The 21,666-nt window shown below is 48.7% G+C and overlaps 1 protein-coding gene across 7 annotated transcripts in view; it reads right to left on the reverse strand.

The window, feature by feature from the left end:
- Positions 1 to 3,308: 3,308 nt before the first annotated feature.
- PTK2B (protein tyrosine kinase 2 beta) overlaps positions 3,309 to 21,666 on the reverse strand; it is a 115,193-nt gene continuing 96,835 nt past the window's right edge. For 4 of the 7 annotated variants that reach the window (XM_081000888.1, XM_081000889.1, XM_081000887.1 and 1 more), the window contains 9 exons: positions 21,583 to 21,648; positions 19,567 to 19,692; positions 13,653 to 13,799; positions 10,607 to 10,645; positions 9,707 to 9,734; positions 8,406 to 8,461; positions 6,739 to 6,885; positions 6,526 to 6,606; positions 3,309 to 5,484 (listed from right to left, as the gene is read on the reverse strand). In XM_081000888.1, the coding sequence (XP_080857014.1) occupies positions 5,269 to 5,484; positions 6,526 to 6,606; positions 6,739 to 6,885; positions 8,406 to 8,461; positions 9,707 to 9,734; positions 10,607 to 10,645; positions 13,653 to 13,799; positions 19,567 to 19,692; positions 21,583 to 21,648 (906 nt within the window). In that variant the 3' untranslated portion in view covers positions 3,309 to 5,268. The remainder of the gene's footprint in view (positions 5,485 to 6,525; positions 6,607 to 6,738; positions 6,886 to 8,405; positions 8,462 to 9,706; positions 9,735 to 10,606; positions 10,646 to 13,652; positions 13,800 to 19,566; positions 19,693 to 21,582; positions 21,649 to 21,666) is intronic. The other 3 variants (XM_081000891.1, XM_081000893.1, XM_081000892.1) reach the window with 3 other exon arrangements.

Below are 21,666 nucleotides of genomic sequence, written 5' to 3' on the forward strand. Positions count from 1 at the left end.
ACCAGCCATAGTTGTCAACTTACACATTTGAAAATAAGCGACCAGCAGCCTCAAAAATAAGGGATCAGCAGCCAAAATAAGGGATTTTCAGAGCACAGATATGTTCAACTTCTGAGCCCCTCCGAGCCAATGGCAGAAAGCCCAGCCATCAGCCAAACAAAGCCTCAAGCGGTGGTTCCCACAGCGCAGCAACCCGGCAAAGGGGATGCAGCAAGGAAAACCACCGTCACCTCTCTGCTGGGAAGCGCTGAGCAAAGGCGAGTCCCCAGGCAACGCGGCTGATTTGATCGGCACAAGACATGCAAGCTCCGCCCCCCCAGTCGTTCTCAGACTCCTTATTGGGTGAGCAACGCAGCCCAGCAACACAGTTGGAGCCTCCCTCCTCCCTGGCCGGCAGGGAGGGAGGGAGAGGAGCTGCTTCCTTTGAAACCCGGGAAATTTAAGGGACATCATCAATAAGGGACAGCAGTGGGACACGGCGCTGGGATAAGGGAGTTTCCCGCCAAATAAGGGACAGTTGATGGCTATGTCACCAGCCTGACTCATCTCTGCTTCTCGGCCTCCCTCTTCTGCTTCTTCTGCTTCATCTTCTGCCTCCAATTCTGGACTTCTCTCCGCCACAGACTCTCCCAGCTCACTAAGCCCTGTTGCCTCTCCAGCTTCCGACACCTCCTCTTCCAGTCTTCTCCCTCTGGCCGCTCATTGTTGACCCACCACGAATCCCCAAGGCTCTAAGCCTCCTTCCCTGGTGGGCTTCACCAGCTGGCTCCTCCCACCATTCCTTTGTGTCCAACCAACCCATGGCACATGAAGTAGCAACCACCAGCTGCTCCAGACATCTTCTAAAGACTAAAGCACTTAGGGGTTGTTTAGGCCCCTGCAAAGGGCCCAGGCGTCTTTGAAAATCACGCCTCTTCAATCTTGGTGCAGAGTGGCTAGGAATCTACCTGCCCATCCATGAGCTCCCTGGGACACCCTCAGCGGTCAGGCGAGGAGCACAGGTTCGTCTGGGTGTCTCGGTGGATGCCAAGAACCTCAGGTGCTGGTTTTGACCTTCAAAGCCCTATGTGGCCTAGGACCCACGTACCTACGGGACCGCCTCTCCTGATATGCCCCATGGAGGACCTTAAGGTGGTACCTCGGGTTACATACGCTTCAGGTTACATACGCTTCAGGTTACAGACTCCACTAACCCAGAAATAGTACCTTGGGTTAAGAACTTTGCTTCAGGATGAGAACAGAAATCATGCTCCAGTGGCGCAGCGGCAGTGGGAAGCCCCATTCGCTAAAGTGGTGCTTCAGGTTAAGAACAATTTCAGGTTAAGGACGGACCCCTGGAACGAATTAAGTACGTAACCAGAGGTACCACTGTAACAACATTTTGGAGGTCCCAAGTCGCAAGGTGGTTAGATTGGTCTCAACTAGGGCCAGGGCCTTTTTAGTACTGGCCCCGACTTGGTGGAATGCTCTGTCACAAGAGACTAGGGCCTTGCGGGACTTGACATCTTTCCACAGGGCCTGCAAGATAGAGCTGTTCCGCCTGGCCTTTGGTTTGGACTCAGTCTGACCCTTCTGTTTCCCTTCCCTTATGGTTTTGGTCTATGGGCTAATATTAAAATGAGGCTGCATTTTAAATTGCATTTTAACCTGTATTTTAAACTGGTGGTCGTCCCCCCCCCCCCATTATGTTTTTAGTGTAATTTACTGGCGTTAGCCGCCCTCAGCCCGGCTCTGGCCAGGGAGGGCGGAGTATAAATAAAATTTATTATTATTATTAGATGCCCTGTGGGGTCCCCTCCTTGATCAGCGGGTGGTACTATTAAGCGTGTGAGTGGAGTGCCCTGCGAGGCTTGGAGGGAAAGAAGATGGAGGGAGTGGGCAAGAGCTACAGGAGGAGGAAAAAGGGAGGGAAGGAGGAGGCAAAGGGGAAAGCAGTGAGTGGAGGAAGGAAGGTAGGAAGCCAGGCAGACAGATCGATGGAGGAGCCCAGCCATGATATGGCCATGAAGATGCTGGCAGAGCAATGGAAAGCAAACTATATGAGTTTCTGGTCCATGGACTTTGGAGATGCACAAACCCCTCCTTGTCAAAGGCGCAACGGAGCCTAAATATGCCTCTGCTGAGATCCAGGGTGGTATAGTGGTTAGATCTGGTTTCTTTCCGCAGGCCTGTAAGACAGAGTTGTTCCGCCTGGCCTTTGGCTTGGAATCAACTTGATCCCCTCCCCCTCTTTTTCCTTCTGTGATGGAACTCCTATTTGGGGACTTCCCTGGCTTTTTTCTGGCCCACATAGGACCAGTCTGGATAGTTGGCCTTGGTGAAGACTTGACGTTTTCATCCCCCCAAAAGTTTTTGATTTGAGCTTCCACTGAAATGAGGCTGCATTTTAATGTTGTATTTTAATCTTGTTTTTAAGTTGTATTTTAATCAATTGTTTTTATACCTGGTGTTAGCTGTCCTGAGCCCGGTCTTGACTGGAGAGGGCGGGGTATAAATAAAATTATTATTATTATTATTATTATTATTATTATTATTATGCCAGGCGAGGACCTGTGAGACACGGGTTCAAATCCCCACTACCTGGAGTGACCTTGGGCCAGTCACTCGCTGTCAGCCTAACGTACCCCATAGGGCTCTTGTGAGGATAACATGGGGAGGAGGAGAGCTTTGAACTCCTTGGACGAAAAGTGGGATATTTGGTTGATTGGCATCTGTCTATCTTGGAAGACAATGGAAGAGTGTGCCTTCACGGGTAGGTAAAGGGACCCCTGACCACTAGGTCCAGTCGTGACCGACTCTGGGGTTGCGCGCTCACTTCGCTTTATTGGCCGAGGGAGCTGGCGTACAGCTTCTGGGTCATGTGGCCAGCATGACTAAGCCACTTCTGGCAAACCAGAGCAGCGCACGGAAATGCCGTTTACCTTCCCGCCAGAGTGGTACCTATTTATCTACTTGCACTTTGACGTGATTTCGAACTGCTAGGTTGGCAGGAGCTGGGACCGAGCAATGGGAGCTCACCCCGTTGCGGGGATTCGAAGCGCCGACCTTCTGATCGGCAAGTCCTAGGCTCTGTGGTTTAACCCACAGCACCACCTGTGTCCCTTACACCTTCACGGGTAAGAATGCAATAAAATAAATAAGTAAGCAAACAAGCAAACAAGCTGGGAACGTCAGGAATTGAATTTGGAGACTCCAGGACATAATAAACTCTCTTCTGCTTCTGAACTGTGGCCCCCAATCATCGGATCATTACCTTGCCAAGCCTCTCAAGGGTAGAAAGCTATGATGAAGAAACAGATCAACAAGAGTATGTTGTACCTCATTTATCTCAGGCAAAACAATGGCTTTGTTATGATGAATGACAAAAGCCATAAAACGGTACAATTTTCAGGTCAAAAAAAACCACATATCAAACAGAGAGATTCCTGCTGCTGTTGCCGTTTTAACACACAAATATAATATTACAAAGAAGCTGAGGCTGCCTGTGCTGGCCTGGCCTTTTTCTTAGGTACAAAAGTAAAACAAGAATCGAAATTCCAGGAAGGGATTCAATATTATGGGAGTTTCAAAAAATACGTTAATGGCTTTTCGTCCTCCCAGACCTGCGTGTTTCCAGCAAAACTTCCATCCAAGAAGCAAAACGTGAGCCCCAACATTGTCAGGGTGTGTTTAATTTCAAACCCTGCCACAGAAGGACCAAAACCTCCCATTTAAGCTCTGACTCAGTGGCAGAGATTCAGTCTTCACAGCATCAAATCCGTAATCTGTGTTTGTAGGTGGTGTTGAGTCTGCAACTGTCTCCCCTGTCAATAATCTGCATTGTTGCTTGGAATTGGAATTGGAGCTTTCAATATAAAACGCCCACAAGAGAGTTTTGCTGAACGTTTAAGACCAAGAGATTTATTATGGCATAGGCGACTTCCAGACATGAAAGCTGGTGTCCGTATCAGCCTGTTACAGTGCAATCTACTAAGAAGCCCCAGTGACTTCAATGGCACTTACTCCCAGGTAAGCGCAGAGAGGATTGGGGCCAGAATACTTGAGATCCCTCAAAGTTCCCTGTTTTGTTTTGTTTTACTGGAACAGGAAACTTTTAAAGTCTCCTCCATTTGGAGAGACATTGAAGCTCCATCCCAAATTCAACTCCGATCACTTATAAAAATCTAGCGCTTATGTTACGATCAGCAGCCAGATTTGTAATAGAAATCATTAAAAGTTCCTTATCAGGAGGCATGGTTGACTAATGCATGGAATATGGCTTTATCTGAACGTCTGGTCAAAACTAAATCAAATAGTTTTTATGAGGATTGCTCTTCATTTCTGGATTATATAAATAGGGAGAACAAGGCTGGGTTACACAGAACCATCTTTAAAACTTTACGAGATGGGACTGCTTTTCTGCAATTTGCTTTTCATAGCAACCACACCATGTGTGGTTCTGTTGTGGTTTACACTGTTATGTGTTGGTTGGTACATACCTTCGTGACAAATCAAATATTTTTAAAAAGAGCCCCTTTTGGATCTCCATCGTTCAGAGGGAGACGTGTTCAAACTCCACCCCAAATTCAAAGGAATTTGGCCCGTGAGAGAGAAGTGAGGGTATTTCCCCCCCTGGGGTGGGAGGTTGTGCATACAGTTCGTACATGGCCATTAAATAAATGTTTCTATACAATGTACAAAGACACAAGACAGCCTCCTCTTAGGGCCACCTTGGGAATGTCCCTCACCAAAGTGACCTAGCAAGCTTTTTCTCCCAGGACTGGGTCTTCAGGACCCTCGGGAGAAACCTGGAAGTGGCCTGGCTTGCCACCATTCCTCTGGCTTATCCGGAGAAGGGCGGCAGTGAGGTTCGTGGGTCGCCCCACTGCTCCCTGCCTTTAACCCACTTCACCAATGAGACACCTTGGCGCCAGAGATACGGGCAAAGAAATCAGACTGTACACAGCGATGCCTGCACACCTACAAGCATGGGACCTAACTGGTGCAGGCTCAGGACCCCTTGACAGGTCTGAACTGCCCCCCCTAGGACCGGGGTCCTGCGTCCCCCTTAGCAGCATGATCTATGGGGCAGAGGAAGGCAAGTCCCTCCCCTGCCTCACATGCAGACGGCTCTCCCCTAGAGTCTCTTCTCCTTCGTTCTCGGAAGACAGACGTGACGAAACCAAAGACACGAGCGTGTTGCGGCAGGGCAGAGGTGGAGACAGCGCAGGGAAGCTTGGAGGGGCTACGTATTCATTCATCTTTTAAAAAGGAAGCCAGCCCTCTGGGTCACTCAAAGGAGACCTTCACTAGGTTGGCTCGCATCCTGGCTTGGTCCACAGCGTCCAGGAGGTTCTTGGCGTCCACGGCCAGAGTGTGCGAGGCGGCCAGCATCTGGCGCTTGCACTCATCGCTCAGGGACGTCATGGCGTTCTGCTGAGCCAAGCGCATCTTGTTGATCAGTTCGGCAAGGTCCTTGTTGAGGAGCTTTTGGGTGCCTTCAATCTGGCGGGGAAGAGCACAAACAGACAGACAGAAGGACAAAGACACGGATAAGCAGCAGGTTAACTCCAACAACTTGTGAAAGCACTGTTCACACCACTTATAATCGCCATCTCCAACTCCTCGAAACATTCCATCAATGGTGTCTCCGAAAATTTGGACACATCACTTGGGAAGACAGGTGAACTAATGCCAGTGTACAGTGGTACCTCAGGTTACAGAGGCTTCAGGTTACAGTGGCTTCAGGTTACAGACGCTTCAGGTTAAAGAGGCTTCAGGTTACAGACTCCGCTAACCCAGAAATAGTACCTCAGGTTAAGAACTTTGCTTCAGGATGAGAACAGAAATCATGCTCCTCTGGCGCGGTGGCAGCGGGAGGCCCAATTAGCTAAAGTGGTGCTTCAGGTTAGGAACAGTTTCAGGTTAAGAACGGACCTCTGGAATGAATTACCATATTTTTCGCTCTATAAGATGCACCAGACCACAAGACGCACCTAGTTTTTGGAGGAGGAAAACAAGAAAAAAATATTCTGAATCCCAGAAGCCAGAACAGCAAGAGGGATCGCTGCGCAGCAAAAGCAGCAATCCTTCTTGCTGTTCTGGCTTCTGGGATAGCTGCACAGCCTGCATTCGCTCCATAAGACGCACACACATTTCCCCTTACTTTTTAGGAGGGGAAAAGTGAGTCTTATAGAGCAAAAAATACAGTAAGTTCTTAACCTGAGGTACCACTGTACTGGTAGAAGCAAAGATCACCAGTGTCAAAGCAATGATTCTTCAACTGGTCGTGTTGTGCAGATGCCTGATGATCGTCTTCCAAAGCAACTACTCTATTCCGAACTTAAGAATGGAAAGCATAATGCTGGTGGTCAACAAAAGAGGTTTAAAGACCCTCTCTCGAGGCAAATCTTTAAAAATGTAGTAAAAACACCGACAACTGGGAAACACCTGACACAGTGGAGCACAAGGCAATGGAAGAGAACAGAGAGCCACTCTCCTTCTGATACCTCCTTCGGTCGCCCGCTTGCCCGAAAGAAGACCCACCTCAGTGCGTGAAGAGGCAGGCAGAGCCGGGAGGACTTCATCCACACTCCCGATGAGCTTCCGAAGGGAGAGGCCCACATCCTGCAAAGAGGCAAAATCAAAGCATGATCAGAGACTCCCGTCGGCTCTTCTTTCACCCTCTCTCTGCCCAACCTGTTTGCATCAAGGCGGTGCAAAGGAATAAAAACAGAAATAAATACATGCCGGAGTTACCTTCACAACCAGGATGTACCGTTCTGGAGGGTGGTTGCTGACCTCGTTCTTCAGCTTCAGAACAGCCTTCACCAGGTCCATGACGTCACCGTACACAGCGTCATCCGTCCGGTCCAGGTTGGCCGTGGGGGTTGGCTGAAGCGAGAACTGGAAAGGCAGTGTGGCGCAGTGGTTAGTGTTGGACCTGGGAGACCAGGGTTCAAAGCCTTCCTCAGCCACAAAACTCACTGGCCTTGGGCTGGTCACAGTCTCTTGGCCTAACAGGGCTGTTGTGTGTATGTGTGTGTGGGGGGGGGGGGTTAAATGAAGTGGTGGTGGGGAGAACAGTGTATGACACCTTGAGCTGCTTTGGGAGGAAACTCCAGCGGGTGCAGAATGCCGCGGCGAGACTCCTTACGGGTCCTCGCTGCGAGATCACATTCACCCGGTGCTATACCAGCTGCACTGGCTCCCCGTGGAGTACAGGGTCAGGTTTAAGGTGGTGGTTTTAACCTTCAAAGCCCTATACAGCCTAGGAGACTGACCCAGAAACTCCAGGCTGGCCTTGAGACTGACCCAGAAACTCCAGCGGGTGCAGAATGCCGTGGCAAGACACCTTACGGGGTCCTTGCCACAGGATCACATTCACCCGTGCTGGAGCAGCTGCACTGGCTCCCGGTGGAGTAAAGGATCAGGTTTAAGGTGCTGGTTTTGACCTTTAAAGGCCTATGTGGCCTAGGACCCTCATACCTATGGGACTGCCTCTCCTGGTATGTCCCACGGAAGACCTTATGGTCTTCAAACAAAAACATCTTGAAGGTCCTGGGCCACAGGGAGGTTAGGCTGGCCTCAACTAGAGCCAGGGCTTTTTCGGCTGTGGCCCTGATCTGATGGAACGCTCTGCCACAAGAGACTAGGGCCCTGTGGGACTTGACATCTTTCCGCAGGGCCTGCAAGACAGAGCTGTTCCATCAGGCCTTTGGCTAGGGCATAGCCTGACTCCCTCCTTTGGCAATCCTCACAGAACTCCAGCCCAATGGTTGCCATTAATCTGATTTGAATTAATTTTATAATGAAATGATTTTAGAATGGTTTATCATTTTACTGTTGTTAGCCTCTCTGAGTCCGGCTTTGGCTGGGGAGGGCGGGATATAAATAAAATTTATTATTATTATTATTGGGATAGAAATGCAATAAACAAGCAAATAAATCGAAGTGGGGCAGGGGTTTGTTTGGGGAAGTGCCCCCCAAGTTTCTGGTAGCTGGAGCACACATTTTTCCTAAATGAAAATTTTATGCATTTATGTATTATGTATTATGTATAAGAGCAGACCCCACGCTGAAATCAGTGGATTTAAGTAACATTGCCTTTAATGGGTCAACTCTATGACTAACACTGGATATTTCTTCCCTTCCTTCCAGCTCAGATGAACCCTAAAATAATACAAGTAGGACCTCCAACAAAATGTTGCAGCATATTCTTCCTTCTGCAAGGAGTTCCACTGTTCAGGATAGCTCTACACCTCCCCAATCGGAGGCCTGTATTCCGCCCCCCATCCCACCCCAAATCAATGGAATGATACAGTTTTGGGGTGATCCCTGGCCCACGCATCACCTGAACCGGCACAGAGATTGGCTCAAAACAGAGAGAGGAACAGGATGGCAAAAGGCGAGGGCCAACTACACACCTGAGGTCCAAGTCTGGGCGGCTTCCTGGGTGGTCCTGTGAACTCAGCTAAGCCATCAATAAAAAGGGAACACAACAGTTTGTTATTATTGTTGTTGCTGATGATGACACAACATTGCTAGAAGAGCTGTCAACCAATGCAGGGATTGGACTGCAACTCAAACAATCTCTGTCCTTTAGCCTCCCCGGTTGGAACTGTTGGGATCTGGTGTTCAAAAACATCTGGGTGGGGCCACAGATGTTCCCCATTGTTATGTACTGAGTTGAATAGGATCCAAAATGCAGCAGTCTGATTGGTCCTAGAACAATAGGATTCAGAATGCAGCAGTCTGATTGGTCCTAGAACAATAGGATTCAGAATGCAGCAGTCTGATTGGTCCTAGAACAATAGGGTCCAGAATGCAGCAGTCTGATTGGTCCAAGAACAATAGGATTCAGAATGCAGCAGTCTGATTGGTCCTAGAACAATAGGACCCAGAATGCAGCACTCTGATTGGGCCACAGGAGCCATCCAATCCAGCTCCAGGTGGAAGAGAATCCGCAACCTGATTGGCCTACAGGAGAATCCCGGAATTAGCCAATCATGTGGGGCCCATTGTGTAAATAATGTATATAAAGCAGACATTTCAGGGAAACTTCCATTCCTCCTCACCACTATGAGCTGAATAAAGAGAATGAAATCCACACTCGACTCCGAGTATATTTCACCCATCCTCTGCGCACTTCATTCACCAACCCGGCTGACCCCTCCACCCTTTGCCACAGTCCTTCCTCCACCCCTGGCGAACCCCCTCCATTTACACTTGACCAACCCCCTCCCTTTGCACCCCACCCACTTCCTGCCTCTCCCTCCATAGCTCACCCCCAAATAGCACTCTGAAGTCCTCCAACCCACCTTTGAACAATGCCCCTTCTTAAGCCTGTGCTGTCTCCATGTTTAAGGCAGGGGTGCTTTCGAAAGCTGTGGGTCAAATGGCACTCTGAAATAACGCCCACTCCCCCTTTCAACGCCCTCCCCCTCTTCAGCAGCTTGCCTCGCTCAGGGGCCTGCTGTTCTGCTATCGCACTGCGGTTGGAAGGGGTGCCTGAGGGTGGTGGGAGCAGCGCGATGTGACGACAGCCTTGCAATTTTATTCTATAGTAAGACACGCTGCGCAAGGTGCAGGGAAGGTGGTTAAGCTTCCTCAACCGCACTGACGGGGAACTCAAGTTCTCTCGAACGTGAAATGCCTGGAATCGTGAGCAGAGAATGAAACCTTGTGCGGCTGCACTACGGAAGGGCAAATTGATGTAGATACTCACTGTATCCTGCCTCCTTCTCGGGGAGTTTCTGAAAAGAAAAGGGGCATTGAGTCACATGGTTTTGACACATGCAGCATAAATCCAATGCGCGTCATCTCAGAAGTAAAGCCTGCAGTGCTCAGTGGGGCTGACACTTTAGTAAGAATGAGATTAATCCAGAAAGGAGAGAAATTAGCTGGAATTGAGAAGCAGAAGCAGAGAGATCAGTGATCATGCTCCTAGACCATTGCTGAGAGTTGCCTCTTATACGGAAAGATGCAATTTTGGTGTCTCTCAGGGGTGGGGGCCAAATACTGTTTTAATGTATTTTTAATCTTTCTTCTTCTTCTTCTTCTTCTTCTTCTTCTTCTTCTTCTTCTTCTTCTTCTTCTTCTTCCCCCCAGCCCTCCCTGTCTGGCTCTTGCCCACCCTCCCAAGGCCACGCCCCTCACTGTCCCCACTTCACACCCTCCCTCAGTGATTTTGCCTGGCTGGACTTTGTCCTTGAACTCTACCCCTTGCTTGTAGGGGTGGGTGTGTAGAAACCAGCTCACTTTAGAAAAAATAATTGCATTTGTGGCTCTGCCCATTTTTGCCTCCGACCTGCGGCCCTCAGGAGGCAATGTGGCCCTGGGGAAAAGAGGCAAGGCGAGGGAAGCAGAAGGCCAAGGATTGTCCCAGAAGCTCAGAGAGGAAGGAAGGAAGTTCAGAAGAGCAACAGAGCTCTGTTGGAGCGCCGAGGCTTTGAGTCAGAGGCCCATGGGGAAGAGGGCAGCCCTGAAGCTGCTGCAGAGGGTGTCTGTTCAAGTGGTGTGGCCGTGATTATTTTCCCCTCGCTTTATCATTTTTTTGCCAGGAGAAGTTAGGAAAGTTAGGAGAGCGAGCAGAGGGCAGCCGGAGAGTTGTGGCCCATGGACTTACTGGGGGGTAGGTGTGGCTGTTCACAGACGCCATGGGGTCCTGTGGCGGAAGAAAGCAGCAAACATCAGCAGTCACAATGAATGATTTGGAGGGGGCATCCAGACAGGGACTTAATACAGTCATACCTCGGGTTACAGATGCTTCAGGTTGCGTTTTTTCGGGTTGCGGACTGCCGAAACCCAGAAGTACCAGAACGGGTTCTGAGCATGCGCAGAAGCGCCGAATCGCAACCCGCACGTGCACAGATGTGGGTTGAGAATGCTGTGGCTTGTGAACATACATCCCGCACGGATCATGTTCGCAACCCAAGAGTCCACTGTACTCTATTACTGCTACTCCCTTGTTTTCTAGGGCCACGGTTCTTCGGTTCTTCTTAACAACCCCCCTCGTCTGGCATCACAAACAGGAATGAATTGCCGCATTTTTCGCTCTATAAGACGCACCAGACCACAAAACGCACCTAGTTTTTGGAGGAGGAAAACGAGAAGAAAAATATTCTGAATCTCAGAAGCCAGAACAGCAAGAGGGATTGCTGCGCAGTGAAAGCAGCAATCCCTCTTGCTGTTCTGGCTTCTGGGATAGCTGCGCAGCCTGCATTCGCTCCATAAGACGCACACACATTTCCCCTTACTTTTTAGGAGGGAAAAAGTGAGTCTTATAGAGCAAAAAATACGGTAGTGTAGGGGTCAGATGGGATTGCCATGAGGAATTATAAAATATACATCAAGCCATCGTGTCCACGATGAAAGCATTGTGTTGACTGGGTTTGATATATAGACGATAATTTCTGATTAAATCCCATAAGATTCTACATTCATGCCCTTTTGATGCCCTTTTGCCTCTGCTGCCCATTCTCCTCTTCTTCACGAATCACGTACACACTTCGACAGGCAGGCGTCCTGTGTCCTCAAAGACAGTTTTGTCTTTGTAGTTTCTAATAGGTAATCTTAGGATGTTAATCTTAGGGCCAGGAAACAGATCTCACATGAAGGTGATAGTGATTGTTGTCCTCCTGGCCATCCTCCTTATCATATGTGTGTTGCTTGTTTATTACCTCCGGGGTTGCCAGATACTCTTCTTTGTAGTTCTCAACTTATTTACCCCAGAAATATTTGTGCTTAATTAGTTTTAGTGGTTTAACTTTCTCCCCACGTGGGTTTGTGGAAATGCTCAGAAGAAATCTGATTGGTTCTTTTGAACACTCTGTAAAAAGTTCTTTTGTGAATAAAAACGGCTTGGGCCCGGGGCTGTGGCATTCGGACAAGCACAGAGAGACACAATTATACGCACCCTTCCCAGAGTCTTGCTGGTTCAAGTCTCTGTGTGTATTCTTATTAATCAGAGTTCAATCCTTCCCTTACTTTGCTAACGCAACAGGTAGTTTCCCAGGCTTTTTTTATTTCTTTCAGCTTCTTGTTTTCCCCGCCTTAAGTTCAGTTTGCCTAATTTTTGGCAATCTCTCTCTCGCTCTCTTTCTCTCTTTTTAAAGGTCCCCATTAAACCTTGATAATTAGGGGTGTGTCATTGGTTTCTGGTTGTTTCTTCTTGTTCTTACTATGTATTTCATGTTTTTAATCTTGCATTTTTATGTTGCGAACCACCCTGAGCTCTGCGGAGGAAGGGCGGTATACAAATTCAATAAATAAACAAAACAATAATTTTTTCAGTGCATGTTTCTCTTCATCAATACATTTTGGCTAGTGGTTTTCCCTAACACACTGCACGTTTATTTTCATGAATGTGTGCATTTTAAAGGCACGTGTTGCCCTAACGTATGCATTTTTACACACCCTGCGGCTGGATAATTTCACTGCAAAATTCGGAGAAATGTAAATTCCAGAGGATGCTTGCATCCGAGCTCACGTACTGCTGTTTCGGGAAAGTGAAAACCGGGTGGATTTGTGTTAAAATGCGAACAGAACCAAATCTGTTCCCCGTCCCTGACGGGGTAACCTTCCTCTGGTAGGTTACCGTACTTTTTGCTCTATAAGACTCACTTTTTCCCTCCTAAAAAGTAAGGGGAAATGTGTGTGCGTCTTAATGAGCGAATGCAGGCTGCGCAGCTACCCCAGAAGCCAGAACAGCAAGAAGGATTGCTGCTTTCACTGCGCAGCGATCCCTTTTGCTGTTCTGGCTTTTGAGATTCAAAATATTTTTTTCTTGTTTTCCTCCTCCAAAAACTAGGTGCGTTTTGTGGTCTGGTGCATCTTATAGAGCGAAAAATACGGTAATGTTCCCCACTATATGGCAACTCCTGAATCCATGGGCTGGGTGCAATTTCAGGTCCCCCCAGTGTAAGTCCATGCAAGGAAGTCTGCAATAGCTCCCCCGTCCCCCACCCCACAATTGGTTTGGGGGCTGTCAGGAGAACCCCAGGGAGAGGAGAGGCAGATCATTCCATCAGGAGAACCATCTGCTTAGTACTACGTTGAGCTCCTCTCCATGTGTCTGAAATCAGTTCTTCTTGGTACTAACTATAGAAGAACCATTAAATGATGCCAAAGAAGTTATTAAAGAAATAGAACAATTTGGACAAGTAGCAGGTTTTAAATTAAACTAAAATATTAGTTAAAAATATGGAACAAGACTTGGTTGATATGTTGCAGCAGGAAATTGGTATAGAAGTAGTTAAAAAAGCTAAGGATTTAGGAATCTGGTTAACCACAATGAATATAGATTTAATTCAAAATATCTATACACCGGTGTGGAATGGAATTAAGAGAGACATGGAAATATGGGGAAGAATGAAATTATCATTTTGGGGAAGGATTTCAACTATAAAAATGAATGTGCTACCAAAGATGTTTCAATGATTTGTTTCAATCAATTCCTATAATCAAGGGGGCAGCAATTTTTAAAGAATGGCAAAAAGCAATTTCAAGATATGTCTGGCAGGGGAAGAAACTGAGAATACAATATAAATTGTTAACAGATGTTAAAGAAAGAGGGGGCTTCGCCTGCTTTGGGCAGGCTAGAAGGAAACGGACCTCAGGTTTGCCAGTGGCCATCCCTGTGGCCGCCCGTATCGCCGCTTAGGTGGACTCACCAGGGCCTTCTCCTCCTGCCGCAACCACTGGTAGTCCTCCGCCATCTGCTTGTGCTGCTTGTCCAGGATCTGCCTCATCTTGGCCCGTTCCATCTCCCAGAGCTTCTGGGCTTCTTCCCGGCTGCTGGGCCGGAGGAAGTCCTCCTCCTTTGCAGGCAAAAGCATGGGAAGAAGAACAGTGAGCGGCCAGAAGCCTCGCTCCTCTTGTGCCAGCAACTCCCAGAAGCCTCGCTTCTCTTGTGCCAGCAACTCCCAGAAGCCTCGCTTCTCTTGTGCCAGCAACTCCCAGAAGCCTCGCTTCTCTTGTGCCAGCAACTCCCAGAAGCCTCGCTTCTCTTGTGCCAGCAACTCCCAGAAGCCTCGCTTCTCTTGTGCTAGCAACTCCCAGAAGCCTCGCTTCTCTTGTGCCAGCAACTCCCAGAAGCCTCGCTTCTCTTGTGCTAGCAACTCCCAGAAGCCTCGCTTCTCTTGTGCTAGCAACTCCCAGAAGCCTCGCTTCTCTTGTGCTAGCAACTCCCAGAAGCCTCGCTTCTCTTGTGCTAGCAACTCCCAGAAGCCTCGCTTCTCTTGTGCTAACAACTCCCAGGTTCACCCCCAATTTCTCGCGAGGCCCAGGGATTAATCATAGAATTGTGGAGCTGGAAGGTACCCAAAGGGCCATCTGGTTCAACCCCATTTGAATGGAGCTGAGGGAGTTGAACGGCTGTACAGGATGGCAGCAAACCTCCAATCCACAGATTCTGAGGACCAACAAAAGGGGACAGGTGCCTCGGCTGTGCTCTCATTGGCTTCCCAGGCACATCTGGCTGACCACTGCTGGAGACAGGTTGCTAGACTAGGCAGATGGATAGCCTGGTCCTACAAGGCTGTGTCCTGTGTTCTTAAAGGTTGCTGAGGATCCCTTTTAAATTAGGGATGATTTTGTGTGTGTCTAAGAGGTCGTGTAAATGACAGGAAGAGTAACATCTCTGGGGGTGCAAATAGTCGAAGGCGATTGGTGTCTGCAACAGTAGTTTAAAAAAACAATTCCCACTGTGCTTCACATATTTTAATACTTTGTTGGAAGCTGCCCAGAGTGGCTGGAGAAACCCAGCCAGATGGGCTGGGTATAAATAAATAAATAAAGAAATAAAGAAATAAAGAAATAAAGAAATAATAATAATAATTATTATTTTGTCGGGGGGAAATGTTCAATGGTTTTTAATGTATGGAAAGCTGCATCTCCTTCTGACACTCACCCACACTTTTGCTTGACTCTAATTTTGGCCGAATCCTGTACCTATTAATTCCCCTGGGTTCGGGAACTTTTCTTGTTGTTCCGCAACTGTGCCTTGCGAAAACCTGACGTTCCCAGCTAAATTTGATCTTCTCAGATGCTTCTCAGAAGATCTGAGGAGGGATTTTGCCTAACTATGTTTCAATCCGGGGCTCAAGATTGGAATTTCACGAGGCACATCTGCGGAAAACAGCGAGTGGAAGCTCTCAAACCCCGAGGGAAATAATTGGTGCACGATACGATTGAAATATGGTTAGGGCAAAGTGTGGATGAGCCCCCCATTCGCAGAAGAACTGTGTTCATCTCTAAGGGCGCAGCTTCCCATCTCTTTTACTGCTGGAATCTCCTGCCCAGAGACAAAGAGATTTGAAATTGCACAGAGGAGCAAGTTCTCTCATTATTTCTGCTCCGAAGTGGATTTGTCCACAGGGAGTTTCCTGCTAACTATTGTGCCTGCGTTTTTTTAAAATGTATTTTTATTAAAGATTTTCTTAGTTTACAAAAGTCTCTCTCTCCCTTTTTTCCTCCAAATAACATTTTTTTACAGATCAGTTTCATTTGTTGAGACATTAGGAAGAAGAAGGGGAAAGGGGGGGATGGGTGGGTTCGGGTTGGGTGGGGGTGTTTCTATTATACTTAATATATGTGGGGTTTTGAGTCAGTGTCGCTCGTGAAGGTTCTGCGCTATTCACTTGGTGGTGAGAGAGGTTGGGGTTGGCCTAGGTGTGGTTGTTTGTGTGGTTGTGTGAGTGTGTGAGTGGGGTGGGTAGGTGTTTTGGATCAGGTTAGCCATATTGATTCATATGCTGTTGGTGGATTTTTGTCATTGTCTTGTTGGGTTGTGTATGTGATAAAGGGGAGCCATACTCAGTGGATTTGTAACTGGCTGACTGACCGAACCCAAAGGGTGCTCATCAATGGTTCCTCTTCATCCTGGAGAAGAGCGACTAGTGGGGTGCCACAGGGTTCTGTCTTGGGCCCGGTCTTATTCAACATCTTTATCAACGACTTGGATGATGGACTCAAGGGCATCCTGATCAAATTTGCAGATGACACCAAACTGAGAGGGGTGGCTAACACCCCAGAGGACAGGATCACACTTCAAAACGACCTTGACAGATTAGAGAACTGGGCCAAAACAAACAAGATGAACTTTAACAGGGAGAAATGTAAAGTATTTCACTTGGGCAAAAAAAATGAGAGGCACAAATACAAGATGGGGGACACCTGGCTTGAGAGCAGTACATGTGAAAAGGATCTAGGAGTCTTGGTTGACCACAAACTTGACATGAGCCAACAGTGTGAGGCGGCAGCTAAAAAAGCCAATGCAATTCTGGGCTGCATCAAGAGGAGTATAGCATCTAGATCAAGGGAAGTAATAGTGCCACTGTATTCTGCTCTGGTCAGACCTCACCTGGAGTACTGTGTCCAGTTCTGGGCACCACAGTTCAAGAAGGACACTGACAAACTGGAACGTGTCCAGAGGAGGGCAACCAAAATGGTCAAAGGTCTGGAAACGATGCCTTATGAGGAACGGCTAAGGGAGCTGGGCATGTTTAGCCTGGAGAAGAGGAGGTTAAGGGGTGATATGATAGCCATGTTCAAATATATAAAAGGATGTCACATAGAGGAGGGAGAAAGGTTGTTTTCTGCTGCTCCAGAGAAGCGGACACGGAGCAGTGGATGCAAACTACAAGAAAGAAGATTCCACCTAAACATTAGGAAGAACTTCCTGACAGTAAGAGCTGTTTGACAGTGGAATTTGCTGCCAAGGAGTGTGGTGGAGTCTCCTTCTTTGGAGGTCTTTAAGCAGAGGCTTGACGACCATATGTCAGGAGTGCTCTGATGGTGTTTCCTGCTTGGCAGGGGGTTGGACTCGATGGCCCTTGTGGTCTCTTCCAACTCTATGATTCTATGATTCTATGATTCTATACCGGGGTGAAGGCATCTTCTTCTATTTGTCCCCATGTCAGTTTCAGTTTATTGGTTAATTTTTCTAGTAAGGCTGTTTCCCATACTATTTGGTACCATTGGTCCATGCTTACTCCAGACAGGTCTCTCCAGTGTCTGCTTATGGTGTTTCTGGCTGCTGAAAGTAGGTGGGTTATGAGTTCTTTGTGGTGTAAATGGGCATTATTGTCTTGGAAAATGTTTAGTAGGGCCAATTCTGGGGTGATTTCTAATACTTGCTTACTTATTTTTCTTGTTTCGCTGTTGTCCAGAATAGTTGGATTTTGGGGCACTGCCACCACATGTGGAGGTATGTGCCTATGGAGGTGCACCCTCTCCTGTTGTACCCCTGTTCTTTCACCTCCACCAAAGGAAATGCACTGGGTTTCTGCACCTCCTCTAGAAAGTTCTCCAGAAATGTCCTTGCAGAGCTGCTGGAGAGTTTCAGCTAGAAAGTGGGTTCACAGAAGCACAGGACAGCGTTTGCTCCTCTTTTCTCCTCACCTCCCATGGAAGCAGTCCTGAGTTAATGGAGTCACTGAAGCTTCTGGAACTTTGCAGAACACATATGACGTCTGGACTGGGTGGAGGAGAGCTAGGAGCAATGGGGTGAGTGGCAGTCGGGGGGCGATATTAGCGAATCAGGGAAAAGCATTTGCGTAAGCGGCGAAGGCGGCAGGACAAACGACAAAGGCTATGCGACAAGGGTGTGCCCTTCCAACAGTTGCAGTGCCTCCTCTCACGCTGTACGCAGCAAGGAGTGCGGCTGCACCTGTTGAATGGCGGCCTGCTACAGAGCTCTCATTGGGGACACAGGCCCAGTTTGCTGTGCGATGTATTTCAGCCCCATTAAGGCTCAGTCCATCGTACCGCTAGAAGGGTGCCTCTGCCCGTGTGTTGCTTGTCACGAGACTGAGAGGGGGGCTCAGGACCCCAGCCCCTCAGAGCTACCAAGGGGACGTGTGGGGCGAACACGACACAGACATGGTGAGGCCTAGTCCGACGACCCACTGGACTGCGCGTCGCCTGGGAAATCCAAAGCCTTTTCATGAATGGTGCAAAATCATTGTTCAGTGCGGTACGCATTCAACCACCCCCAAAATCAAAAGCTGTGGAAACGCATGTCCTGTCCCCCCCCCCCCATATCTCTACTGTGAATTCAGAGAGAGAAATGTGGAACAGCTCATTTTGCAGGGTGGTGGTTAAAAGGATTAGTGGGACGAGGGAATGCTCTCCTTCTGACTGAGGTATAACGGCCTTGGTCCAGTATACCTGAAGGAGCGTCTCCACCCCCATCGTTCTGCCCGGACACTGAGGTCCAGCTCCGAGGGCCTTCTGGTGGTTCCCTTGCTGCGAGAAGCAAAGCTACAGGGAACCAGGCAGAGGGCTTTCTCGGTGGTGGCACCCGCCCTGTGGAACACCCTCCCATCAGATGTCAAGGAAATAAACAACTACCTGACATTTAGAAGACATCTGAAGGCAGCCCTGTTCGGGGAAGTTTTTAATGTGTGACATTTTAATATATTTTTAATCTTTGCTGGAAGCCGCCCAGAGTGGCTGGGGAAACCCAGCCAGATGGGCGGGTACAAATAATAAATTATTATTATTATTATCCTTCATAGCCCCTCTAAGGGGGTCTTGGGGGTGGTATACAACATAGGAATCTGCCTTAAACCAAGTGAGAACTTGGGCCCATATAACTCAGCACGGTCCACATTGATTGGCAGCAGCAGTCTCATCCCAGCCCTACCGGCAGCTGCCACTGGGAAGTGAACCACTGGGACGTTCTACATGCAAAGCAGGTGTCCTGTGGCTGAGCTGCTTCCCTTCCCCTCTGAACACCAGCTGCTAGGAATCACAAACAGGGAGATGGCTGCTGCCTTTGCGTCCTGCTTATGGGCTTCCCAGATGCTGAGATTCGTAGAATCGTGGAGTTGAAAGGGGATCCCAGGGGTCATCTAGTCCAGCCCCCTGCAATGCGGGGAATCTTTGCTAAAGCATCCATGACAGCTGGTTGTGTGGATGGCCACGCTGGGAAAAGAGGGGGCTGGACCAGAGGGGTCTTGGGGTCTCTTCTCTCTCTCTCTCTCTCTCTCTCTCTCTCTCTCTCTCCCTCCTATCCCCAACTTCTGCTTATCTTTGAGGTTTCATTTCTGAATTTATTTTATAAAATTTATACACCGCTTGATAGCTCAAAGAAACCTCAAAGCAAAAAAGACAAAACAACAAAATGTTCTCGATGCGAAAAATGATTCAGCAATCATTAGAAAAATTTCAAAAAGCTAAAATAACCAAAACCAGGGACTCAGCTACACAGCTGCAAATAAAATGTTTTAAACGAGTTGTAAAGTGCAATATGCAAATGCGGTGCTAGGTGGCGACAGTGAGCTATGCAAAATTCAATGTATTTTTCAAAACGTTTTAAAATAAAGCATTTTCACAGTGTGTGTTTTTTTTTAAAAAAAATATGCCTGCAGATTCCACCCAGGTTAAATCTCGCACCAGGTTTCTAAGCGTCTGGACAGGCTTGTCTGAACAAGAATGGTTCTAGCAGTCCCCGAAAAGAGGGCAGCTGAAGGCGCCTGCCCGAAATCAAGAGGCAGGGAGTTCCACAGTGCTTCCACACGAAATGGCTCGGTTCTTACAAGGGCAGAATGGGCGCCAGGCTTCCCTCCAGCCCCGTCTTACCCGCATGCTGTGGCGCTTGAAGACGTTGTGCCTGTTGAGCGGCGGGGTGTGCAAGGAGTTGACGGGAGACGGGTACTCGATGGGGCTGGTGAGCGTTGGCGAGCTGGCACACAGACCCTCGGGCACCTGGGGAGGCGTAAGCAGAAGGCAGCGGGCACAAAACTCTAGACACAGCATAGGCGGCAGGCACACAAACAAGGCTCAGGAGACTTTGGCACGGAGAGAAAAACAGCAGGCAGAGGAAGGAGAAAGAGGCCGTCTGTTTGCGACGGGGGCAGCCATGCCATCTTGTGGGAGTGATGCTCCACATGCGCTGAGGCGCACCTCGCCCCCGGCATGCCACAGCGTGCCAAGGAGCCTTGCGTCCACGCTCCATGAACTTGTGGCCTCTTGGCTAGCAAACAGGATTTCCCCCCTGACCGTTTGTCCTCTCACAGATTTGGTTACTAGCTTGGCTGGAGCGTGAGTGGGGACGCAGACGTAATCAAGTATCGGGGAAAACATTTTAGGGAAACACTTGCTGACACATGTATTTGACAACGCTGGAAATGTGCTTAGATGGAGATACGTCATGTTCAGAGTGGTTTCACTACTGTCTCCAATTGTTGACTTCTGCTAATAAAAGCAGCCTCTGCACAGCTAAGAGGGATGCGGGTGGCGCTGTGGGTTAAACCACAGAGCCTAGGGCTTGCCGATCAGAAGGTTGGCAGTTCGAATCCCCGCGACAGGGTGAGCTCCCGTTGCTCGGTCCCTGCTCCTGCCAACCTAGCAGTTTGAAAGCACGTCAAAGTGCAAGTAGATAAATAGGTACCGCTCCAGTGGGAAGGTAAACGGCGTTTCCGTGAGCTGCTCTGGTTCGCCAGAAGCGGCTTAGTCATGCTGGCCACATGACCTGGAAGCTGTATGCTGGCTCCCTCAGCCAGTAAAGCGAGATGAGCACCGCAACCCCAGAGTCGGCCACGACTGGACCTAATGGTCAGGGGTCCCTTTACCTTTCTGCACAGCTAGTTGGCTGCCTGCTTGGAGCGTGCTTGCCAGATTGCTCACGCACAGCTCACTGCATCCAACCTCCCGTCGTCCTCCATTATTCCTACACATCTTACATCCGGGTAAGGGGAAGTAGTGGGCATTCCCTTAAGATTTTCAGACCAGAAATTTGGGGAATCCCGTTCCACAAGGGGCACCAGAAACCAGCTTGATGTGAGCGGTGGCTGGCGACGCAAATGGTTGCTATTTCACTCCAAAAACGAGCAGCCAGTTCAGTTTGCCAATCTGCCCATTGGGCGTCCGAGGTTAGATGTGCCCCACAGACTTAGAGCAGTGGTTCCCAAAGCAGGTGGGGTTGCTTCCTGTGGGGCAGTGGGATTCCCTAGGGGGCTGTTAAGAGGCAAGGGGGAGGCAGGGGGTGTATATGGGTATTTGGTGTTGAAAAGTCCATCTGTTGGGGAGAGGAATGGAACAGAGTCTCTAGGACAGGCATAGGCAAACTCGGCCCTCCAGATGTTTTGAGACTACAATTCCCCTCATCCCTGTTAGCTAGGGATGATGGGAGTTGTAGTCCCAAGAATGGTTGCCATCAATTTGATTTGAACTGATTTTATAATGAATTGATTTTAGAATGCTGTATTATTTTACTGTTGTTAGCCGCTCTCGGCTGGGGAGGGCGGGATATAAATAAAATTTTATTATTTTATTATTATTATAAAACATCTGGAGGGCTGAGTTTGCCTATGCCTGCTCTAGGAAATGGGCATGGCTGGCTGGCTGGCTGGCTGGCACCGGCAACATTTTGTTGGGCTGCAAGCGCAAGGGTTTAAAACCAGATTCTGGGAAGGAATTAGAAGCAATAAACAGAAAGATCAGAAGTCTTGTTCCGGCAGCTGCAGGAATTCCTGACAAGCATCAAGCAGCTGCTACAAATTCAGCAGGAAAAGCACTCATTTTTGGCTCGGCAGGAACAAAAATGCAACAGTCAACATGAGTCTGGCGAGACAAACGAGAAGTTCCTGGTCTTACCTGGAATTGCAGTTTGGGGGCCAGCAGGTTGGTCTGGGGGGGCGGCTTGTACTTTGGTCTGCTTGGCTGCGGAGAAGAAGGGAG

The sequence above is a fragment of the Podarcis pityusensis genome (assembly GCF_964106645.2).
Source record: "Podarcis pityusensis genome assembly, chromosome: 3".
NCBI classification, from domain to species: domain Eukaryota; kingdom Metazoa; phylum Chordata; class Lepidosauria; order Squamata; family Lacertidae; genus Podarcis; species Podarcis pityusensis.